This window comes from Malassezia vespertilionis, chromosome 7, assembly GCF_029542925.1.
Source record: "Malassezia vespertilionis chromosome 7, complete sequence".
Taxonomy (NCBI): domain Eukaryota; kingdom Fungi; phylum Basidiomycota; class Malasseziomycetes; order Malasseziales; family Malasseziaceae; genus Malassezia; species Malassezia vespertilionis.
Window position 1 is genome coordinate 227,769 of NC_079253.1, and position 21,595 is coordinate 249,363.

General features: G+C 59.1%; 11 protein-coding genes across 11 annotated transcripts; 6 read left to right on the forward strand and 5 right to left on the reverse strand.

The window, feature by feature from the left end:
* Window positions 1–89: 89 nt before the first annotated feature.
* Window positions 90–2,624, reverse strand: MVES1_003400 (uncharacterized protein; the record flags this gene model as incomplete). Its single annotated transcript, XM_056208217.1, has 1 exon — window positions 90–2,624. The coding sequence occupies one exon, from the start codon at window positions 2,622–2,624 to the stop codon at window positions 90–92; it is 2,535 nt and encodes an 844-aa protein (XP_056064192.1).
* A 140-nt stretch (window positions 2,625–2,764) lies between these two features.
* Window positions 2,765–3,361, forward strand: MVES1_003401 (uncharacterized protein; the record flags this gene model as incomplete). Its single annotated transcript, XM_056208218.1, has 1 exon — window positions 2,765–3,361. The coding sequence occupies one exon, from the start codon at window positions 2,765–2,767 to the stop codon at window positions 3,359–3,361; it is 597 nt and encodes a 198-aa protein (XP_056064193.1).
* Window positions 3,362–3,431: 70 nt separating this feature from the next.
* On the reverse strand, window positions 3,432–4,055 carry MVES1_003402 (uncharacterized protein; the record flags this gene model as incomplete). The annotated part of the gene is made up of 1 exon (XM_056208219.1): window positions 3,432–4,055. The coding sequence occupies one exon, from the start codon at window positions 4,053–4,055 to the stop codon at window positions 3,432–3,434; it is 624 nt and encodes a 207-aa protein (XP_056064194.1).
* A 106-nt stretch (window positions 4,056–4,161) lies between these two features.
* On the forward strand, window positions 4,162–7,146 carry ATG26 (sterol 3beta-glucosyltransferase; the record flags this gene model as incomplete). Its single annotated transcript, XM_056208220.1, has 1 exon — window positions 4,162–7,146. The coding sequence occupies one exon, from the start codon at window positions 4,162–4,164 to the stop codon at window positions 7,144–7,146; it is 2,985 nt and encodes a 994-aa protein (XP_056064195.1).
* Window positions 7,147–7,383: 237 nt separating this feature from the next.
* STI1 (Hsp90 cochaperone) lies at window positions 7,384–9,727 on the reverse strand (the record flags this gene model as incomplete). Its single annotated transcript, XM_056208221.1, has 2 exons — window positions 7,384–9,103; window positions 9,288–9,727. 2 exons carry the CDS (start codon window positions 9,725–9,727, stop codon window positions 7,384–7,386), a joined length of 2,160 nt encoding a protein of 719 aa, XP_056064196.1.
* A 231-nt stretch (window positions 9,728–9,958) lies between these two features.
* On the forward strand, window positions 9,959–13,040 carry RNA14 (mRNA 3'-end-processing protein rna14; the record flags this gene model as incomplete). Its single annotated transcript, XM_056208222.1, has 5 exons — window positions 9,959–12,126; window positions 12,153–12,301; window positions 12,535–12,602; window positions 12,628–12,650; window positions 12,740–13,040. The coding sequence occupies 5 exons, from the start codon at window positions 9,959–9,961 to the stop codon at window positions 13,038–13,040; spliced, it is 2,709 nt and encodes a 902-aa protein (XP_056064197.1).
* Window positions 13,041–13,104: 64 nt separating this feature from the next.
* On the reverse strand, window positions 13,105–14,319 carry MVES1_003406 (uncharacterized protein; the record flags this gene model as incomplete). Its single annotated transcript, XM_056208223.1, has 1 exon — window positions 13,105–14,319. The coding sequence occupies one exon, from the start codon at window positions 14,317–14,319 to the stop codon at window positions 13,105–13,107; it is 1,215 nt and encodes a 404-aa protein (XP_056064198.1).
* A 139-nt stretch (window positions 14,320–14,458) lies between these two features.
* Window positions 14,459–15,974, forward strand: MVES1_003407 (uncharacterized protein; the record flags this gene model as incomplete). The annotated part of the gene is made up of 2 exons (XM_056208224.1): window positions 14,459–14,619; window positions 14,645–15,974. The coding sequence occupies 2 exons, from the start codon at window positions 14,459–14,461 to the stop codon at window positions 15,972–15,974; spliced, it is 1,491 nt and encodes a 496-aa protein (XP_056064199.1).
* Window positions 15,975–16,087: 113 nt separating this feature from the next.
* UTP5 (Small subunit (SSU) processome component) lies at window positions 16,088–18,391 on the reverse strand (the record flags this gene model as incomplete). Its single annotated transcript, XM_056208225.1, has 1 exon — window positions 16,088–18,391. One exon carries the CDS (start codon window positions 18,389–18,391, stop codon window positions 16,088–16,090), a length of 2,304 nt encoding a protein of 767 aa, XP_056064200.1.
* Window positions 18,392–18,513: 122 nt separating this feature from the next.
* Window positions 18,514–19,546, forward strand: MVES1_003409 (uncharacterized protein; the record flags this gene model as incomplete). Its single annotated transcript, XM_056208226.1, has 3 exons — window positions 18,514–18,526; window positions 18,558–18,572; window positions 18,603–19,546. 3 exons carry the CDS (start codon window positions 18,514–18,516, stop codon window positions 19,544–19,546), a joined length of 972 nt encoding a protein of 323 aa, XP_056064201.1.
* Window positions 19,547–19,860: 314 nt separating this feature from the next.
* Window positions 19,861–21,489, forward strand: slp1 (WD repeat-containing protein slp1; the record flags this gene model as incomplete). The annotated part of the gene is made up of 1 exon (XM_056208227.1): window positions 19,861–21,489. One exon carries the CDS (start codon window positions 19,861–19,863, stop codon window positions 21,487–21,489), a length of 1,629 nt encoding a protein of 542 aa, XP_056064202.1.
* Window positions 21,490–21,595: the final 106 nt, after the last annotated feature.

The following is a 21,595-nucleotide window of genomic DNA, read 5'->3' on the forward strand; positions in this document are numbered from 1 at the left end:
CACCTCGCCCGCCAATTCTACAATCCACCTCGCTCGCCAATCTTACAATCCACCTCGCTCGCCAATCCTACAATCCACCTCGCACTCTCCTAATACCGCGCCTGCACAATATCCACCACCCGCCGGATCTCGGGCTCGACGCCTGCAAACGCAAACCCAATCTGCCCCAGCCCCTCGATGCACCATGCGATCTCGGCGCGCTTGGCTTCTGCCGTGTAGGATAACAGCTCGCTCGAGAGCGGGAGATTTACGACCTTGTCCATCTGCGCGGCGATTTCCTTGGTCGCCTGCGTCTGCGGCCGAGCATCTTCTTGTGCGCGCGGCGATGCGCAAGTGCCAATGGGGTTCAGCAATGCGTGCACGCTCGAAGCACCGTCCAGCGACTCGCTGCGCTCTGCGACGTGCTCTGCCGCCGCTTGGACAGACTCGATCGGATCTGTACGCGCAAGCATCTGCGCGACGCGGAACAGCTGCCTTGTCACGGGCGTCGCGTGGAACAAAACCCCCGTTTCCTTGACGTTGCGCACCAGGCACGCAACCACGCGGCAGATGCCCAAGAGGCGGTCCTGGCTCATCTGCAAGAGACGCCGGACAATCTCGGGATCGACGTCGTCTGTGCGCGAAAAGAGCGAGGAGGCAGAAGCGAACCAATCGCGCAGCTGTCTAAACAGGGCCTGGTACAGCAGAAAAAGAAGGAAGTAGGACGACAAGATCCACAGAATAGGGTTGATGGTCGGCATCGCGTGGAAGAAGGATGCGCCGTGCAGCGCGGAAAAGCGCAGCGATTTTTCGACCAGGTGCAGGTCGCTCCAAAGCGCGAGGCATGCCTGGACAATCGCGTCGACTTCCGCCGCACTCAATGCACGCTTCTGCGCAAGCGGCGCCATGATATTGCGGTACAGTGCGTGCGCATACTTTCCCATCATTGCGTGCAGCACAAAAAAGAAAAAGGCGGCTACTTCAATAGGCGTGTCAGAGTGCAGGTAGGTGTCCAAGTCCTTTGCTCCCAGCTCCGTCCACTTTCCCCCTTCCTGCACCCCGAGCGAAAACCAATCCGGGGCCATTTCCGGTCGTTGCTTGTGCGTGACATTAAAAATCGCGTCGCGCGTCCACCCAATAACCTGTGATTTCTCGCGAAAAAGCTGGGTCGTTGCGCGGCTCGCGCCGCCGGTTTCCCACGCGCTCAAGTCGAGCCAAACGGGCGTGCAGAGCGCTTGCAGATGGAGTATTGCAATGCGCTGCGACTCATACGACATTCGCGGTCGTGAATAGTCCAGCAAGTTGGACAGCAGCAAAAGAGAGCGTACCGTTTGCATGTTGCGCACATGCAGCAGGTTGTATTTGTGGACGAGGAGCAAGGCGCGGTTAATTAGCAGGTTGCACGCTTGCTCGCGAACGACGCCCTGCTCAAGAATCTCTTGCTGGGACAGGTGCAGGCGCGCAGGCATGTAGTGCTCTGTAAACTCAAACTCCCAGTAGCTAGGAAGAAGCTGCAAATTTGTTACAGACGCGGGCAGCGCGCGAAAATCACCCGGCGCTGCACTTGCATGCTTTTGCATGCCCCGCTGCCGTTTCCACTGGATGTAGCGGTCCGTGCATACAATGCGCTTGACGCGGCACCGCGAGCATGCCTTGCTGCCGGGCGGCTGCTCCATCAAGTCGCAGCGCACGCGGCGCAAGCGGCACGTATCGCACGCCACGCCCTGCCGCCGTTTTTGGCGCTGCTTGCCGTATCCGTTCATCGCTTCTTGGGGCTTGCGGCAATAACCAAGGACGGAGTCGTTGAGGATGGCATCTACGAGCGAGACGCGACCCATTTTGTTAAAGATGGAAAAGTCCAGCGATTCAAAAGGAAGATCGACGTGGTGCGCTGCCGACGCGAGCATCACGACAATCATCATCTCCATCGTCTCTGGTGTCGATTCAGATAAAACGTCGCCCGAAATTTCGTCCTGTAAAAGTGGCCCGTAGGGCGCTGCGCTTGTATCTTGGTTGTAGTAAATCGACATCATGTGGGTATCGCCGTAGGAGCGGTTGAACGCTTTGACAAACCGGTCGTAGTGCACAACAGGAAGGTAGGTATGTGTAAAGGAAAAAAAATAAAGCAGCATGCGCAGGTAAATTCGCGGCCAGGACAGCGCCAAGGCGTCTTGGGTGCATGTCTCTCCGTTGCTCTCCTTGTCGGGGTATACCTGATAGCCATGCAGCTGTCGGCCCAGCTCGATGCGCCGGCCAGTGCGGCTAGGCCGTGGAAAGTAGCGCGACATGGACGAATTCACCTGTACGCATTCGATGTTACGGTGCGCACATCGCGAACAGCGCACGTTTGGGAGCGAGGTGCCGTTCTTGACTGCCAGCGCAGCAGCTTCGTCTTCCCGCGCGCAATAGTCACAGCGCAAATGCTTCCGGCGGCATTCGCCACACGTCTTGCTAAAACTACGCATGTGCTTCTGGCTGGCAATCCCGAAGTGTGCAGGGCCGCCGGAAAGCATCGCGCCGTTTTGCAAGTCAAACTCGGGTTGGGGACTGTCTCCAAATGGCTCGATCTGCAAACGGCTCGGCCCGGCGCCAAGTGAGATGTCCGGCTCCAGAGTCTGGGATGGCGCCGCGTGATTGTATGCCATTCCCGCTGGCCGAGTGTCACCTGCAAAGACGAAACGGAAAAATGAAACTCCTGATGTGGAGCCAGGAGCGAGTTAGGCAAAAGCTTAACTTGTTGGGCCTTCGCCCTCTATTAGATAAGCGGACTTCGCCTGCCGCGACCATGCTGCGAAGCTTGGTGCGCTGCGCACAGCGTGCCAAGGCGCACTTGCCGACGGATAAGAAAGGACGCTGGGCGGCGCCGCCCATGTTTGTGGGGCACCCGGATCCTGTATCCAACCTGCGGCCGGTCGTCTACGGCGCGACCGAAGAGAGCCGCGCCGCGCCATCGAATCCGACGCATCCATACTCGCTCGCGGAATTCTCGCTGCCGTCCAAGGCGGGAAAGGGTGCACGCCATGGACTATTTGCGCGGCACTTGGAGCGGCTCGAGCAGCGGCTCGAGGCTGCACAGCTGCAGGCGCGCCTCCAGAGTTTCTGGCTGGATCAGTTTAATCAGCGGTTCTGGACGGACAACAATGTGCGGTTCCAGCGGGCAGTGGCCGAGTACGAGTCTACTTCGAAGCTGGTCGTGGGCAAGGCACCACTGGATGATGTCGCGCCGTTTTACCGCGAATGGCTCGCGGTGAATGGCGTGCGGCTGCGCAACTACAATCGCACGCTCTGGGTCTCGACAGCGCATGTGGTTGCGTCGCAGCTGCTTTTTGCGCTCCTGCTGCGGTACATGCGGTGCATCGCATGGATTGCATCGGAGCACTGAGGTGTAGGGCATAGACTGTAAACGAGATGGACACACCCTAATGCTAGTCTACACGCACGACCACATCTACCTAATCAAATGCAGCCTCCTCGCCATTGCCATCATCGCCATCCACATCATCTTCCCCGTTGTCAAAGTAGTTTTGTGCATAATCATCCTCATCCTCATCCTCGTACTCGCCAAGCTCCTCTTTATCGGACTCGGACGCAGCTTCTTCCTCGCCTTCACCCGTCCCTTTTTCTTCCATATGCAGATTATCCCAGTCAATTTGGGCAGCAGAGTTGCGCCGCATGCGCCGCACGGGCCGCATGCGCTTCGTTTCTGTGCTGGTGAAGCTTGCAAAGAGCTGCGGGGGAAAGATGGCTTTGTGCAGGGGCGCATGGTGCAGAAGCGAGGCCGTCGATGCATGCGCATGTCGGTCAGGATGATACCGATCCGTGTACCGCGGCAGATCCTGCTCGTCTGCATTTAATGACGGCATTCTCGCCCAGTACGGCGAGCTCGGTTGGCTCCGAAGGATGTGCAGCTGCGTGCGTGCAATATCGAGCTCATCCGCACGCGGCGCTTCAAACACAGGCTCGGAGCCTGCACTATCCTCTGTCGCATCTTCTCTATATACAACGCCACTCGATTGGAACATGCCCAGCGCACCACTTCGCGAGCCCCCACGGCCTCGCGCTCCTCCGCCGGCCATCGCGAAAAAGGGCAAGATCCAAAATATAGTCACGTGGCTTCCCATGCCCAATGCGGTCGGAATCCAAAATTAGGGTTGCCTCGAATGCTCGTTCCACCGCACTACCATGCTCAACTTTCTGCAATCGCTTGGAAACAATTCCGCGCAGTCGAGCGACACATCCGCTAATTCATTTACACCGCTCCCTGCGGTCGTGCTCCCGCGCGGAGAGCGGATTGTGCACTCGCAGACGTGCCGAGTTTTGCGTGACGCACTCATCCCCGCACGACTTGTCTTTACAGAAACCTACCTGTGCTTTGCAGCATGGAATAAGGAGGCATCTTCCATCCCCGAAATGTCTTTCTCTTCTTGGACCCGCAAGAAATCGTTGCTCCCGCACCATTCTCAGAAATTGTGGCTCGTGCTGCACACACAGTACCTATGCTGGTACGACGAGCCGGAAAAAACACAGTTCTTGCGCGGATACATTGATGTGCTCCGCATCAAGCAGATAGAAAAAGATGTGTCGCGCCCGACACATCTTGTGCTCCACGTACGCAACCACCACGACACGTTCATCTTTGAAGACGAAGCGGAGCGCAACAAGTGGGCCGAACTTCTGGAAAAAGTTAAGAGCAACTTTGAGAATGCAGGGGAGCTGCCGGCCAAGACAGTTGGCGACTTTCAGCACGGCAGTGTCGGCATTCCCCTCGAGCGCATCATCGACGTAGTTTGCGACAAGTCCGAATCGCTCGAAGCGAGCCTCTTGGGCATCCGAGCCCTCACTGTGGAGGACGGTCCTTCGACCTGGGTCGACTTTTACTTTGCGGATATCGATGATCAATACGCTATCATAAAGCTCATGGCGAGCCTCATCACGAAGCTGCAGGGCCCCGAAGCGCCCCACACACTCCCTGGGCTTGACTTGCTTCCTTTCGCGCCTTGGGCATGGTCAAAAGAGGTGGGCGTCGAGGTGGAGAAGAGCAAACTGCAGGCATTGATTGCAGCAAACACGGGCCACGGACGCGTGCCCAACATCATTTGGACCGATCAGGAGCAGGCGCCCGAGCCCACTGACGACGAAAGTGTGCACTCGTTTTCATCGCAGGACAAGAGCAAGTCGTTCTTCAACGCGATTACGCCCTCTTTTACGCTCCCAGGCTCATCGACCAAACTCGACGGCATTATGAGCAAGCTGCACCTGCATAAAAACTCGCGCGCTGCCGACGATGACGCGAGTTCTTCCGACGACGACGACGACGACGATGATCAAGAGAAGCGCCCGGGCCTCCGGCAAAGACAGTTTGTCAAGTACTTCCCTGTCTCGGAAGCAGAACATGTGCGGACTTCGGTAGGCGCTGCGCATGGCCGTGTGCTTCCTACGCCAGGCCGCATCTTTTTGAGCAAGCATCACTTTGCATTCCGCGCAAACAGGTTGGTATCCGAGGTGACGAGCGGCACGCGCATCTTTCTTTCGATGAGCGATATTGTCAGTGTTACCAAGACCACCGCATTGAACCTTTTTGGCGGCGGGCTTGTCTTGGTCCTCCGCGGTACGGAAGAACAGTTCTTTGACTTTCCCACGCGGCACGCCAGGGACAAGTGCTACGGCGAGCTCCAGGCGCAGCTGTACAGGATTGAGGGAGAGCGCGAACTTGCGACTGCGATGGATCCTCCGCGGCACACTGAAACGATGCCCGACATCAGCATCAAGCCACTGCACATTACCATGCTCACGATCGGCTCGCGCGGCGATGTTCAGCCCTATGTGGTTTTGGCCAAGCGTTTGCAAGCGCTGGGCCACAGGGTCCGAATTGCAACCCACCCCGAATTCCGCGAGTTTGTCGAAGAGCACGGCGTGGACGAGTTTAGGGAGATGGGTGGCGATCCGTCCAAGCTGATGAGCATGGTCATTGAGAATGGCACGTTTTCCCTCAACTTCATCCGTGCCGGCATCGCGCACTTCCGCCCGTGGTTTGACGGCCTTTTGCAGTCCAGCTGGGAAGCCTGCCAAGGCACCGACCTGATCATTGAGAGCCCCAGCGTCATGGCCGGGCCGCACATTGCCGATGCGCTTGCTGTGCCATTGTACCACGCATTCACCATGCCCTGGACACAAACGCGCGCGTATCCTCAGGCATTTGCCGTGCCAAAGAGCCATTCCGGCGGACAGTACAATGCCATGACATACACGCTTTTCGAGCAGGTGCTCTGGAGCGCAACGTCGTCGCAAATCAACCGCTGGCGCCAAAAAACGCTCAAAATTCGGCCCACGACAGTCGAAGATTTGGCGCTGAAAGAGGTGCCGATCATGTACAACTTCAGTCAGTACGTTGTGCCGAAGCCAAAAGACTGGGGCATACACACACACATCACTGGCTATTGGTTCCTCGAAACCCCCGACGAGCCGCCGAGCGACGAAATTGTCGAGTTTATAAAAAAGGCGCGCGCTGCCAACAAGAAACTTGTCTACATTGGCTGGGGAAGTATTATTGTTCCCGACCCCGATGCCATGTCGCGGGCCGTGCGCGATGCTGTAGAAACTGCAGATGTCTACTGTATCCTCTCCATGGGATGGTCCGGGCGCGGACAAGAAAAACCGAAACCGATGCCGCCCTCAGAGAATATCTTCACGGTTAAATCGATTGCACACGACTGGGTCTTCCCCAAGATTGACGCTGCTTGCCACCATGGCGGAGCAGGAACGACGGGCGCAAGTGTCCGTGCAGGCATCCCCACCGTGATTCACCCCTTCTTTGGCGACCAGTACTTTTGGGCAAAGCAGGTGGAGAACATGGGAATCGGCATCGCCGTGCAGAGCCTCACGGCAGAGAGCATGACATCGGCGCTGCGTCGCGCAACGACCGACGAAGTGTTGTATGCGCGCTCGAGCCGTATTGGCCGACTTGTTCGTGGCGAGGACGGCGTAGGGAACGCTGTGGATACTATTTACCGCGAGCTGCCGTACGTATTGAAGCGTGCTGAGGAGCGCGCGAAGCGCAACCAAAAGGAGCGCAAAAGTGAGAGCCGTTGGTTCACGTGGAACACTGTGCCGAAATTGTCTGTACCGAGCTTGGGAAAAGCAAACAAGGCAGATGATGCACAGACTTAATTTTGGATTTTGTTAGTTTTGGTAGTTTTTACATAGACAAGGATGGGTTGTAGAGAGTGCCGCCTTGTGTCGCTGCTGGCGCGATGGAGAGACGGCGCAGCGCGCCTAGCGCTTTGCCGGGCACCCATGCGCCATCGCCACGTAAACGACAAGAGCACGGATCGGAGCGCTGCCGGCCTAATAGGCCAAATCGGTGCACAGCATGCCAATTATTGAATTTCATGGTATACTACGGCATTAACGTGTACGAATGATGCCAGCCGCAATAAGCTTTTGGATCTTGGCACGGATTGCAGTGTTCTTCATGTGGTCCTGCAACGCGCCAGGGTCCGACTGTGCTTGCTGGAGGATCGACTGCATGACCGGATCCTGCAAAATACTCGCCACTTCCGGATCGCGCATTGCACGCTGCAACGTCTCTTCCTCCGACTCGGTCGAGCGCTGGGAGTAGAGCGCCTGCATGCATTTGCTCGTCTGTCCTTGGATCTCGTGTTGGTGCTGTGCGCCGCCCTCTTGCGCATTGTCGACGTCGGCAGCCCGTTGCGTTACCTCGAGTGCCTTGGTATACTCCTTCATCGCATACAGCACGTTGCTCTTGCGGATGTACGCCTTGACAAAGTTGGGATCCACCTTGATCGCCTCGTCTGCATCCTTGAGCGCCTCGGGCAGCGCAGTGAGTTTCGTGTACGCCGAAGCGCGGTTTGTGTAGCCACGGGGATCGTCTGGATTGCGCCTGATGGCCTCTGTGTAGGCCTGTACAGAGCCTGGGAAATCGCCCTCTTTGAAAAGGGCATTTCCGCGCGTGCGCTCCTCTTCGGCCTTGGCAGGATCAATGTACGCGGCGCGCGCACGATCGCGCTTCGCGCGTTCGGTGCTGCGCAAGCGTTCAAGCACGTCGGGCGTGCGGTGCTCAGTGAGCGACTTTTCAAAGTAAAAGATGGCCTTGTCCAAGTCGTCCTTCTTGAGATAAGCAGAGCCGATACGGCCAAACGCTTTGGCGACGAGCTTGTAGTCTGCACGCATGCTGCGGCCTTGCTCGACGGCCTCCTCACACGTCTTGATGCACTCGTCATACTTGCCTTCCTCGAAGTAGACTGCGCCGAGATTGTTCAAGTAGGTAATGTCCTTGCACAGCTCCCACGCTTTTTTGTAGTGCTCGGCGGCGGCGGCAAAGTCGCGCTTGAGGTAGTGCTCGTTGCCAAGCTTCTTTTGCGCATCGGCATCGGCCCTGGCTTTGGCTTCGCCGGTATCGACTTTCGCGTCCACGTTGGTCTCGGGCATCGGCTCCTCGGGCGTCTCGGCTGGCGGTGCGGCTTTGGGTGTCTCGGCTGGCTTGGCAACGTCCGGCACGTCTTCTGGGCGCTGGAACGCTTGCATGTCCACACCCATCAGCACGCCCATCGTCTCTACCATGCGCTGGTCCTGCAGGACAGTCATGGGATTCGCCGCGCCGCTCTGCAGCTCCTGCAACTTTTGCACGTAGCTGGGATCGTCGAGGTACGGCTTCGTCTTTGGACTCATTGCGAGCTTTGCAAACAGTTGGGGGTCCTTGAACATCGCACCGAATGGATCCATCGACGGGCTCTGTGCACGCTCGACATCGGCGAGGCCTTTTTTGAGGCCTGCATCTTCTGGCACTTTTTCGAGGCCCTGCTTGTACGCGGCAACCGCCTCGTCGTATTTGTGCGCACCGTGCAGTGCACTGCCTTTGCGGCCGTAGCCTTTCGCAAAGTTGGGATTTGCTTCAATCGTCTTGTCCGCGTCTTTCAGTGCTTCGTCCCAGTGCTTGAGCCCAGCATGCGACGCACTTCGGTTCGAGTACAGGACGTGCAAGCCATCCTTTTCGCCGGACTGGTTCGCGGCATCGATGGCAGATGTGTAATGCTTGATCGCATTCTCGTAATCTTTAGCAGCAAAACTGGCGTTTCCTTGCGCTTTGAGCTCGGCAACAGACATGCTATGGTGGCGCTCTACAACGGCGGCTCGCACTTTTTAACAGGTCGCAGGGGCCGCTTTCCAGCAGTTTCTTTCGGCCGAGATGTGGAAAGTGGGGTATCACTGCGCTGCGCCCGTGCCGCTTTGATCTTGGCAAGGCGCGCGCGTAGGGCATGTACGCTGTTGTTAGTGATCGATAGACGCACCGCTCGTCCGCGTCATCTTGTGCGCGCTGCTCCAGTTCGATGCGCTCGAGAATATCTTGGCGTGCGGCCCGCTCCATGCGTGCGCGCTGCTCCTCTTCGGTCTCGGGCGCCTCGGCCTCGCGTGCTTCGTTTGCCGCGGCAGGATCGCGCAGAAGCTCTGGCTCCGCAGATATGACGGCATAATCGTATGCTTTGGCTGGCGGTGCTGCGGAAGGAGTAAGCACTGTGCGCTGGAACTCTTCCCATTCCATATCGACTGGCGGCGACGTGCGCGACCGCTTGGGCTCCAACGCTACAGTATCACTCTCGGTATCCTTGCGCTTGCGCACAGGTGCCTCTTCAGGCACAGCGCGTGTTTCTTGCAGTGCTTCTACGCCGGCGCTCGGCACGGCCTCGTCCGCAAGCATTGCCTGGACGCGTGTACGGTGCGTTTTGGACATGGCATGCGCACTCCATAGATGCTCGTGTTTAATGACTACGTAGTCGCACGCAGCGCATCGCAACGCGCCCGTCTTTCCATACGATGCCCATCGATCTTGCACGCCCACGCCGCGCTGCGAGGCGCGAAGCAATGCGCGTGCGTCCATACGGCACGCGGCGCCGCACCGCAGCGTCGCGCTTCTGCACGTGACCTTCTCCACCGCGTGGCGAGCGCATTTGGCGGTTGCAGCATGGACGGTGCCGAGCGTGGAAGCGGCGCGCCTGCAGTGCCTCTTGGCGCCCCGCGCACGGAGCGCGAGTGCTTGGAGGCAGAGGTGGAGCGGAGCCCACGGGCCGGTGCGCCGTGGCTTGCCCTCATTGCGCACGTCCAGCACGCGGGCGACGTAGACGCAATGCGGGATGTGTACGACCGATTCTTTGAATACTTTCCGAATGCGAGTGCCCAGTGGATAGCGTACACAGAGATGGAGCTTGCACACTCTAATTTTGCGCAGGTGGATGCGATCTTTGTGCGGTGTCTCCGAACAACGCTCAGCATGGATCTGTGGAAGCTGTACTTGCAGTACACGCGCCGAGTGAATCCATTGCCGGCGTATACCAACGAAGAAAACAGCCCGCGTGAGCAGACACAGCGCGTGCTTGAAGGCGCGTATGAGTTTGCGCTCAAGTACATTGGCTGGGACCGCGAGAGCGGCGTGATCTGGCACGACTATATCCAGTTGATCCGCGAGCGCGAAGTGCGTGGGACGTGGCAGGAGGGCCAAAAGATGGACCAGCTGCGCCGAGTGTTCCGTCGCGCTGTTGTGGTGCCCATGAACCAGGTCGAGGCGATTTGGCGCGAGTACGATGCGTACGAAAATACGCTGAACAAGATCACTGCGAAAAAGTTTTTGGGCGAGATTTCGCCGGCGTACATGCAGGCGCGCAGCGTGCTGCGTGAATTAAAGAGCATGACGGACCCCCTCGCACGCCCGCAGCTTGCACAGCTCCCTAGCTGGATCGTGCCCGGTACGCGCACACCAGCCAAGGAGCGGCAAGCGCTGCGCGCGTGGATACGGTACCTCGAATGGGAGCAGAGCAATCCGCTGATGCTCGAAGAGCAGTCTGCGCTTATTTTCCGCGTGCTTGCAGCCTACCGAAAAGCGGTGATGTACATGCGCTTTGATGCTGTGATTTGGTACATGGCCGCGATCTACTGCCAGTTGATCCAGCGCGACGCTGAAGCGCTGCAGTGGCTGCGCAACGGAATGGACGCGTGCCCGTGGAGCTTTTTGCTGCACTTTGCGTACGCAGATCTGTGCCGCGCGCAAGGCAAGTACCAAGATGCAATCACAAGCTTGGATGCGTACGTTGCATACTTGGAGCAAGCAATTGCGCAGCGACTCCACGCCTTGGAGCAGCAGCGCCAGCGCGTGGACGAGGATGTGGACGCGGAGCGCGCCCGTGTACGGCAGCGGCGCGAGCAGCTTGATTCTGCGCCGGAAGACGAGACGGACAAGACGGCAGAACTTGTCGATATTGAGCGCAAGCTGCAGGAGGAGCGCGTCGCGCGCAAGGATAAACTCGAGGAGCAGGCACGCCCCGAGCTCGACGAGTGGAAAGAAGGCATGGCCCAGGCGTGGATCAAGTACATGCAGCTTGTACGCCGCGCGGAAGGCATCCGCCCCGCGCGCCAAGTGTTTGCTCGCGCACGCAAAGCGCCGTACGCGACATGGCACGTATACGAGGCAAACGCACTGCTCGAGTACCACTGCTCCAAGGAGCCGCTCGTTGCGACGAAAGTATTCGAGCTTGCACTGCGCACGTTTGGCCCAGAAGAGCTACTCGTTGTCCGCTACCTCGATTTTCTTATCGCCATGAACGACGATACAAATGCGCGCGCTGTGTTTGAGCGCACGGTGAGCAGTGTGCCACCCGCGCGTGCGAGGCCGATTTGGGAGCGGTGGTCCGAGTACGAGTACAATTACGGGGATGCAAGCGCGATTGCAAGGCTCGAGTCGCGCTTGTGTGAGCTGTATCCCCACGAATCGCGCTTGGATGTGGCTGTGGAGCGCTACAGGTACAAGACGCTTGACTTTGTGCGCAACAAAGATCTGGGCTACACACGCGCTGTGCCGCCAGTGCCAGGCGAGGTGCGCACCACTAACGAAGAAGAGGCGCAACCCGAAGCGCAGCCCGAGCATGCCAAGGCCGAGCCAAATGCTGCGGGGCGCCAGTCGATGGAAGAGATCCGCAAGAGCCTGCTCGCTGGCGAGCCCGCGAAGAAGGACGGCGAGAAGCGCGGCGCAAAATCCGACGCTGCAGCTTCCAGCAAGAAGGCAAAGCACACCGAGCCACCGCGCAAGGCACGCCAGGACCTTGTGCCGCCGCTGCCGGATGCGCTCCTCTACTTTCTACGGTACGTTGTAGCTTGACTCATGACAGCATCCTGCCGAATGCACGCGACTTTGACGGGCCCCTCGTGCCGCCGGAGCGGATTCTAGAGTGTCTTATGCACTCCACGCTTCCCACCGTCCCCCTCGCAGGCATGTCCGAGCGCAAAGGCGCCAAGCGCGGCGGCCAGCGCAAAGCGCGTTCGTAGCGTCGTCGTCGATTAGTCAGCAATCGTGGTGCGCCGCGATGCGGTGCCTCTGAGCGCAGATGCCCCGCACCTTCACGGCCTCGGTTCTTTTTCCGTGCACGTTTGCGCAAGCGGCGCAAGGTACGTCGTCTGTAGCACTGACAGCAGCCGTGTGGCATAAATATCCCAATCCGTACGCAGAGCATGTACAGTCGATCGACGTGCTAGACAGATTCTTCTGTCCAGATACAGGAGTACTGCGCACAGAGCGTCTGATCAGTGTCGAGCAGCCGACGCCGCGGTGGATCCAAATGGTACGCTATGTCCTACTGACCATAGCTGCTAGGTATTACGGGCGAGACGTACGTGCGCGAAGTCATCACATTCGATCCACACATGCCGTGCATGCAATTGGAAAGCACCAAGTACGCAGCAGTTTGACTGACGGCAGCCTGTCGTTTGCCGAGTACCTCCAGGTTAAGGAGCATGTGGTGTATCGCCCTGGGGAAGGAAATGATCCCGCACAAGTTGGGACGCGGTTTGACCAGACAGCGCATATCGAGTGCTGCGGCACACATACCCAATCGCGCTTTCACGGCGTGTTTTCCTCTGCCGCGCGCAAGGTCGAGGATGCGAGCTATGGCCGTTTCCGTGATAATGCCGCGCTGGGGCGTCTCGGGTTCGCATCGGTGCTTGCCGCACTTGGGGGCGGCAAGCAGGCGCACTACGAGCCTGTGTTGATAGAAAAGTAGCGCAGTACACGGCGCACGCCATCCCATCGTTTTCCTTGTACATGTGACCGAGCTACGCTAGCAATCAAGCACTGCCTACATCCAAAGGAAGCGATGGCGCTCCAAACCAAGCGTGCCGGTGCGTCGGCCCTATCATCCACCCAAGCGCGGCATGCATCTGTGCACGTGCATGGTCCATCGTTCGGCGCAGCGCATGCTCGGTCGTGCACATCGACTCGCCTTGCGGTGCGCCGGCAAGAGAGAGCGATGCCAAGTCACGCGCCCACTGGGTGACGACCTCGTGTCCATACATCCGCCCATGCTCGTTCACCGCGTTGCTAACGCAGCGCAGCCAGGCCTCCCACGCTTTCAAGAGCGCAGGGAAAATGGTATTCGTCAGCGTATCGGGCGAGTCGGGCGCAAGAGCGCTTGGCGGCAAGAGCGCGGCAAAAATGCGCTCGAGCGTGTCGGCTGGTTTGGGCGCGTGCACGCTCTCGATATCTGGGAGCAACTGCGCGATGCGAAGCATGCGCATCGTCGTGAGGTGCAAAAAGCTAAAGCAGGTCGCGGGATGGGTGTGCTCCTGCATGGAAAAAAATGGAAGAAAGCTGCGCACTTCGGATGCTAGCTCGGCGAGGCATCCACGCAACCGCATCCACGCAAACTGATCGCGTACTTGTGCGTGTTGTCCATGCGCGGTGGGCAGCGCCGCGCGTATTTTCGCCTCCGTCTGGTCGAGGGCGTGTGCGACGCTGTCCAAAGACGGTGTCGGGAGCAGGGTATAAATGGTGTCGGCGACATCGTCGCTTTTAGATACAAGTCCATGGAGGATGGATAACAGAGCGGGCTTGTCAAGCGAAGCTACGGTGAGAAGGAATGCACACGTACCTAGCAGCTTTCCCAAATCAGTGCCGCTCGTCCGGCGTCGCGCGCAGGAGCTATTCCGCCCTTGCGACTCGGTAGAAGCATCGGTAAACGCGCGGAGTCCTGCGCGTCGCCGCTTGGACAACAGCGGAGAGGCAGCCATTTCCTCGTCCTCGGGCTCCTCTACGTCAGACCCGCTGAGTCTGCGTTTCAATGCTCCGCTCTTTGTCCACGCATCACTCGGCATCAACGGCGGTGTTGCACGCCATGGCATCGATACGGCCTGCAAAGGGCTGGCAAGCCCCTGCAATGCATCGTTGCCGCCAAATGAGCTACCGCACCCAAATCCAAACGAAAGCGGCGGCGGGATAGGGTGTGCTGATCGACCTGCATTGAACGGAATTGGCGGCGGCGGCGTTACCACCGACGCGTCCATGCTAGCGCTTCCGTTAGACCGCCACAGCATCGTCCTGTCGCAACGGACGCTGCGCGGCGCAGGCGTGCTGACAGTGATGTGTCAGCATGTGTCAGCATGGCTAGCGCGGCGCGCCGCGGCGCGCCGCTTCTGGACCACCATGGGGCTGCGGCGCTCGTCGCGAGTAGCGCACGGGAGTGCCGACGACGCTAAGGAAGAGCCGGACACCAAGCGACGCGCTGTCGCACGCAAGAGTGAAAAGCAGCCACCTCTGTTTCTCAGCGAGGCCGAACGCTCCACACTCCAATCGGTGCTTGCATGGTACGTTTGTTTTCACTCATCATAGTGTCGCGCCGCGCACCCTAGACGCGAAAGCGAAAAGCTCGCCGATTGCATCGCTGCACGCGGGCCTGCGTGAAAATTGCTCGCTCCAGGATCTCTGGATGCATACCCAGCACCTTGTGCAGGCCAAGCACGGCGCTGCTGCGCGTCTCGATGTTGCCGTGCATTCCTCACTGCTGCTTGTGCAGCGCTTGCTGCTTGAGCTTGCACACAAAAAACATGCATCGGGACTTGATGAGGACGCAATGCAAGAGACGGGCTCATTTGCACTGCACATGCAGCTGCCCATGGGCGACTATTTCACCAACGCCGTCCAGCTCGGCACCGAAGATGCACGTACGTTGGATACTGCGCATGCAGAGCTTGTGCAGGTCGCGCCGCCCTTGTACAGCGGCGCGACGCCGAGCCTGGGCGAGCGTGTGCCGTGCGGCGCGCGCGTCCAAGAATCGGCGCCGGCGCCCCGACTGCGCCTCGCCACCTTTCTCTCCTACGGACCCAGCTGCGCCTCGTTTGCACCTGCGTACGATACGCAGGGCGCGACGCTTGGCGCTGAGGAGAGCGGACGTGTGTGGGAGACCTGCCATGCGATGCAGTCGCTCTTGCGCAGGCGTTGGGGCGCGCGCGTAGCCAAGCGCGCTGCTGCAGTCTACAGCACATTGGACGAGCAAGTACCAGCGCCAGGCGAAGCACTACATTCCCTCGTCGACCAGGCAAGCGAGCTCGATCCAAGCTTGGACCGCGCTTTGCTAGAACACAGTATGCATATCCTCGATGCGGACGCGGCGCTGCAGGAAAACTGGGCAAGCTTGGCGTCATTGCAGGAGCTGCAATGGCTGCGCACGCGCCTGGACGGCGTTCCCGTGCCTCGGCCTGTCGAGGAGTACGAACAAGCGCTGGTTGCAGCGGTGCAGACGTCGCTCGCCAAGATGCTGGGCGATGTGATGCCGCGCGCGGTATGGAATGCGCCGCGAAATGTGCCGATGCTGTACCAGAGCATCGCTGCGCTGAGTACAAGTCTCGAGCACCCAAGCACGCCGCTCAGCAGGGGATATGCGGGCACACTACCGAGCGGTACACACGGCGCCAAGGCCAACACAGCGATCGGCACACAGGCACCGACGTGGGGTACACTGCTCAAGCCGCGCGCAATTGCCGATCGTCATACCGCACGATGGGATCCGCACCAGACAAACGGCGCGCTGGCGCGAGGGCTCGCTACGTATATAAGTGCGCCAGGCGATGTTGTGCAGAGTGCGTACCCGGCGCCGGCGCCGGCGCCAGTGCTAGGCCCGCACGGCGTGCCACTGTACCCTAGGCAGGAGCGGCCTTTGTAGTATACTGTACATACGGCAAGCCCACGCCGAAGAGATGTGATTGCACGCTAGAGTAGCGCACTTGCTTTGTGTGCATTATGAGAGGTATCAAGGAGCTTGTTACTACGTACACACTACTCCATTTCCTCGTCGCTTTCGGACGCAGGGTCCAGCATTTCTTCGACGGTGTGCTCGTTCTCATCGTCGGAGCTAGCAATGTCGTCGCTATCGTCCGCATCGGTGGATTCGTCGTGGAGGTCGTCTTCGAGGGAAGAAGAGTCTTCTTCTTCCTCCTCCTCCTCCTCGTCTTCTTCTTCCTCCTCATCCTGCTCATCGAGGTCGGCATCAAGATCATCTTCATCCACGCTGCCGACAGAGATCGCTTCGTCGTCCACAAGCATACCATCGTGAGCATCCAGCCCAATCTCCTCGATATCCTCTTCCTCTTCCTCAGGCTCGATCCAAGTCTGGCCATGCTCGCGCGCATGCACCGCGTCTTGGCGCCGCGCAAGCTCCGCTGCCTGTGCGCGCTTCCCCATTTTCTGGCCCTGGACCTGAAGAGGCGCCTCATTGGGTGTATACGCCATATGCATATCAATCTGGGACATGACAAGCTCCAAGCGCCCCTTGAGCGCCAAGAGGCGCTGGTACGAAGCAAGGCGCGCCGCCAGACTGTGGTGCAGCTGCGCAAGGCGCGCGACAAGATCGGGGAGCGACATGAGGTACGCAGTATGACATGTGAGCGCCTGATGGATCCATTCGACAATTCCCCGCGCGCGCGCACTGCCCAGTGCGCCTTTGCTCTTCACTCCCCCGCGGCTCAAGCGCTCCACGCAGCTCTCCAAAAGACGCACGGCGAGCGGCCCCGAAATGCGACGCACCGTCGTCCGGATCAAGTTGGGGTCGGAGTGCACCAAGGAAGCAGTCAAGAGCGCCTGATCGCCGGAATGAAGTGCCTGTGTAAGCGAGGATGCAAGCGACGCGCTGCCCACCGGGACGAACGGCTGTGCGTCTTCGGTATCGTCCTCTTCCTCTACAGGCTCTCCACGCTGTACCTTGAGCGCCTTGAGCCGCTGCGCCAAGCTCGGCTCGTCCATCGCTTCACTGCTGTCGTCCAACGGCTTTAGCTCGGGAAGAAGACCGCCCTCCGTACCGAAAAGAGCAGCTGCATGGGCGGCATGGCTCGGAAGCTCTACGCGCGCGCCGGCAGCACCCGTCGTGTCAGTGTACCGCTGCGTCGTGCTGTCAGCGCTTGTATCCGGCGTGGGCAGCGCGGCGCCAAAAAGTACATTGGAAAGCAGCGCGCCGCTTGGATCACGCAGCGCAGCTTCTTCCAACACAATCTTGACATTCTTGCGTGCGCGTGCAATGCACACTCGCGTGCCATCGTCATTGATGTGTGCATCCATCAGCTCTGCGGCGTGTGCGCCGAGAGAAAAAGAAGCGGCGCGCTCCATGGACAAGAGCCCCTTTTTCGGCACGGCATCCTTTGTTGGCAATCTATACACGTCGGCAGTTCCACGCTCGGAAATCGCAAGCAGCAGACCAGCATCCTCGCCCGGGGCTGTCCAAGTACACAAGCGCCGTGCAGGCGCGTCGAGTGTAAGCATTCCTTGCGCTTGGACGGCGCGGTCGCTTGGGGCGGCGCGCCAAAAGTACAGGTGCCGATCTCCTTCAGCGGCACTTAGGAATGCGTCGTCTGCAGCCCAGGCAAGGTGTGTAATCGGAGATGCATGGCCTGTGCAATGCATACGCTCCGCCGGCGGCTCGGTGGCAGTGGAAAAGAGTGCCACGGCGTGGTGGGCAGTGAGGATAGTCGAGTCGGGACCACATTGCACAAGACGAACGGGCGACTTGGTGTCCGGCAAAAAGTGGCGCGTGGGCGGAGCGCGGTCGTTATTTGCATCGTCCAACGCCCATCCTTGGACCCAGCCATTTTGCGTGGATGCCCAGAGCATACGGCGCTCATGCGCAAATGACAGGCTCGTGATGCCGGCATTCATCGCATCGGCAGTGCTTGCAACAAGGATGCGCACTACATTGGCAAGCTGTGGCGAGTAGAGCAGCACAGTGCCGTTCGCAAGACCGAGCGCGACGTGCGGTACATCTAGCTCGGCGGCGCGTGCGGGCGCCTTGGCCTTGCGTTTCTTGGACGCGCTCGCGTCCGCACTGCCATCAGCACCGCCTACGGTTACCCATGCCATAGCACGGCATGCGACACTCTCCGGTAGCAAAAAATCGGCCACAAGTGCAGACGTCGGCGCTGCATGCACGCGCAAACGACAACGGTCCACGGCCTGCGAGAGCTGTGCAAACAAGCTGCCGTCCGCACTGAACGCGCTTATATTTGTGTCTGAAGCGCCATGCAGAGACTGTGCCAGGGCCGTGGTCGCTGCGGGCCGTGACTTGGGCGGCTTCGCAGCCTTGCTCTTCGCCATGGTATTGGAGGAAGCAAAAAACGGGCACGTTTTTTTTTCGACCAAGGTAAACATGACTAAGCAACGCGTCGACCTTGCCGTCCCAGTGTCACTTTGGGCAATCCACACGCAGGACCGGACGGATGAACTACGTGCGTACGTATCGAGCACGCTGCACTAACCCCAGAACTTGAGAAGCTCGGTATGTGGTGCGTGTGAAGCTAACAAACAGGGGAGGGCACGTACGCGACCGTGTACAAGGGCCGCTCGCGCCTCACCAACGAGATTGTCGCGCTGAAGGATATTCACTTGGATGCCGAAGAGGGCACGCCGTCCACAGCCATCCGCGAGATCTCGCTGATGAAGGAGCTGCGACACGTCAATGTTGTGCGGCTGCACGACGTGATTCATACGGAGTCGAAACTAATGCTTGTGTTTGAGTTTATGGAGCAGGACCTGAAGCGGTACATGGACGTGCATGGGAACCGCGGCGCGCTTGATCCAGCAACAGTACGCAGTTTCATGTTTCAGCTGCTGAAAGGGACTGCGTTTTGCCACGAGAACCGTGTGCTTCACCGCGACCTAAAACCGCAAAACCTGTTGATCAACAAACGCGGCGAGCTGAAACTCGCCGATTTTGGGCTGGCACGCGCGTTTGGGATTCCCGTCAACACGTTCAGCAACGAGGTGGTTACCCTGTGGTACCGCGCACCGGATGTACTGCTCGGTAGCCGCACGTACTCCACGAGCATCGACGTGTGGTCCGCCGGCTGTATCATGGCCGAAATGATCAGTGGCATTCCGCTTTTCCGCGGGCGAGACAATACCGACCAGCTCAACCAGATCATTCGCATCCTGGGAACACCAGACGAACAGACGATCAAGCGGATTCTGCATGACTCACCAGATATCCAGTATAGGCCGCTGCCACGCCTGCCGAAAGTGCCGTTCCAGACACTGTACCCCAAAGTGCATCCATTAGCGATCGATTTGCTGGACAAGCTCTTGCAGTTTGACCCCACTATGCGCATCAGTGCCGATGAGGCATTGCGCCACCCATACTTTACTACCAGTGCCGCCATCTCCACATCCGCGCAAGGGTATGATTTGAACGCATCGCAGTCGTTTCCAAAGAATGCACAAGACGGGAAGACGGTAGGTGCTGGGGCGGTCTGATGCGAGCATTCTGTGCGAAGGTGCTACGATGGACTGTCGCTGTGGTCGGTATGTATCTATGGATGCTGGCCAGCTGCATTCTCTGAGGCATCTATCGTACGGCACGCAGGCTTCAAGACGCGCCTACAACAAGGCTCCCTACGCTGCCGCCTTACTGTCCACGGAAGTTTACGTAATCTGTTGTAGATGTTGGACCAACATGCCCACTTTTTTCGCACCGGCACTCCACATGCAGCGCTACCAGGACGACGATTCCGATGGGGCCATCGACGCCTTCTCGTAGTAAAGGCAGTACTGCGTGCCTGGCACGCAGTATGGCATCACTCGGCATTGAATCGCCACTGGCAGACGTATCTGTAAATGTGCGGCCCCGTAGCACGGTCTCGCCTGCGCGCGGCAAGCCTGGAAAAAGCGCGCCGAAGCTGCGCCAAGACAAGGAAGACCGTGTGCCTGTTTTTCCGAGCGAGGCAGATACGCGTGGGATCGTTTCTCGCGACTGGGATGGGCCTGAGCTCACGACGACGCGGCGCCGCAGCGCAGCGACGGTCTCGCGTGGGGACAGGTACATTCCGAATCGCGAGCTTGGCCGCAACAGCGCGCCATCCACACAACCTTTTCTCGAGGACGGCGGCGGCGATACGCTTGCAAGCACCTACTCCCCTGAGCGCAGAGGGTCTGTGCCAGATACCATGCCAGATCCCGACGCGGCGATTGCATTGGAAGACGTGTGCAGTGTCGAGCTTGGTCAGCGAATCCTCACCTTTTCCGCAGCACCACCAACTTCGAGCGGAACGCGCGATGCGCGTTCGCGATATACGCCCAAAAGCAAGACATTGCCCAGCAGCCTACTCGCCGCGAACCGACGCCGGATCCCCATGTCCGCGGAGCGCGTGTTGGACGCGCCGGCGATTGTCTCCGACTTTTACTCCAACGTGCTCGACTGGTCGAGCCAAAACGTGATTGCGATTGCATTGCAGTCTGCGGTGCATACATGGAACAGCGAGACGGGTGAGACCAATTTCCTGCTGGACTTGGAAGAGGAAAGCGAGCGTGTGGGCGGCCGCGGCATGGTCAATTCGCTGCAATGGGATGCAAATGGCACTGTCATGGCCGTGGGAACCGACCGTGGCTACACACAGATTTGGGACGTGGTCCGTGGCGTGCGTCTGCGCACGCTGCGTCCCGATCCGCATGGCGGCACCGACAACACCGCAATCAATACCCTGGCTTGGGCGCCCGACGGGACCCTCAACTGCGGCTACGGAAGCGGCCTGATTCGCGAGCACGATGTACGGCAGCGCGACTCGATTACGCGCAGCCTGGAGCGTGCACACGGTGCGCAAGTGTGTGGTCTTACGTGGCGCGCGGACAGTGCGCTGCTTGCGTCGGGCGGAAATGACAATGTCGTCAAAGTTTGGGATCGGCGCACGAGCGTCGCAAAAATGCGCAAGGAAAACCACAATGCGGCGGTGAGGGCGCTTGCTTGGTCGCCGCACCATAGCAGTATGCTCGCCACGGGCGGTGGAAGCACAGATCGCTGTATCCATTTCTGGAATACCACGCAAAACACGCGTGTGCAGACAATCCAGACCGATGCACAAATCACGTCTTTGCAGTGGGCGCCACACTACCGCGAAATTGTCTCGGCACATGGCGTAGGCAGCGCCGAAGGAAACGACGGGATGATGTGTGTGTGGGCGCACCCTTCTGGCCAAAAGGTCGGCGAAATTAACGCGCACGAAGGGCGGGTTCTGCACACCTCGCTTTCTCCGGACGGCCAGCTGATTGCGAGTGTCGGCAGCGACGAGAGTCTCAAGATTTGGCGTGTATTTGAGCAGTCCGCAGAGCTTTCCAAGGGCGGCCAGCGTGGAATTTTGGGCTCCATGTACAAAGGGATGTGTGCAGGGAAAGGCCAAAATGGCTCGTCGCGCGCGCTGCGCTAGAGCAACGCTTGCTGGGCCATACTGTTTGATAGGACGCGTCGGTAGTCTAATGAAAAAATGCATGCAATGCATTTTGCTCTTTTTGTAGCATAAACGCTATACACTG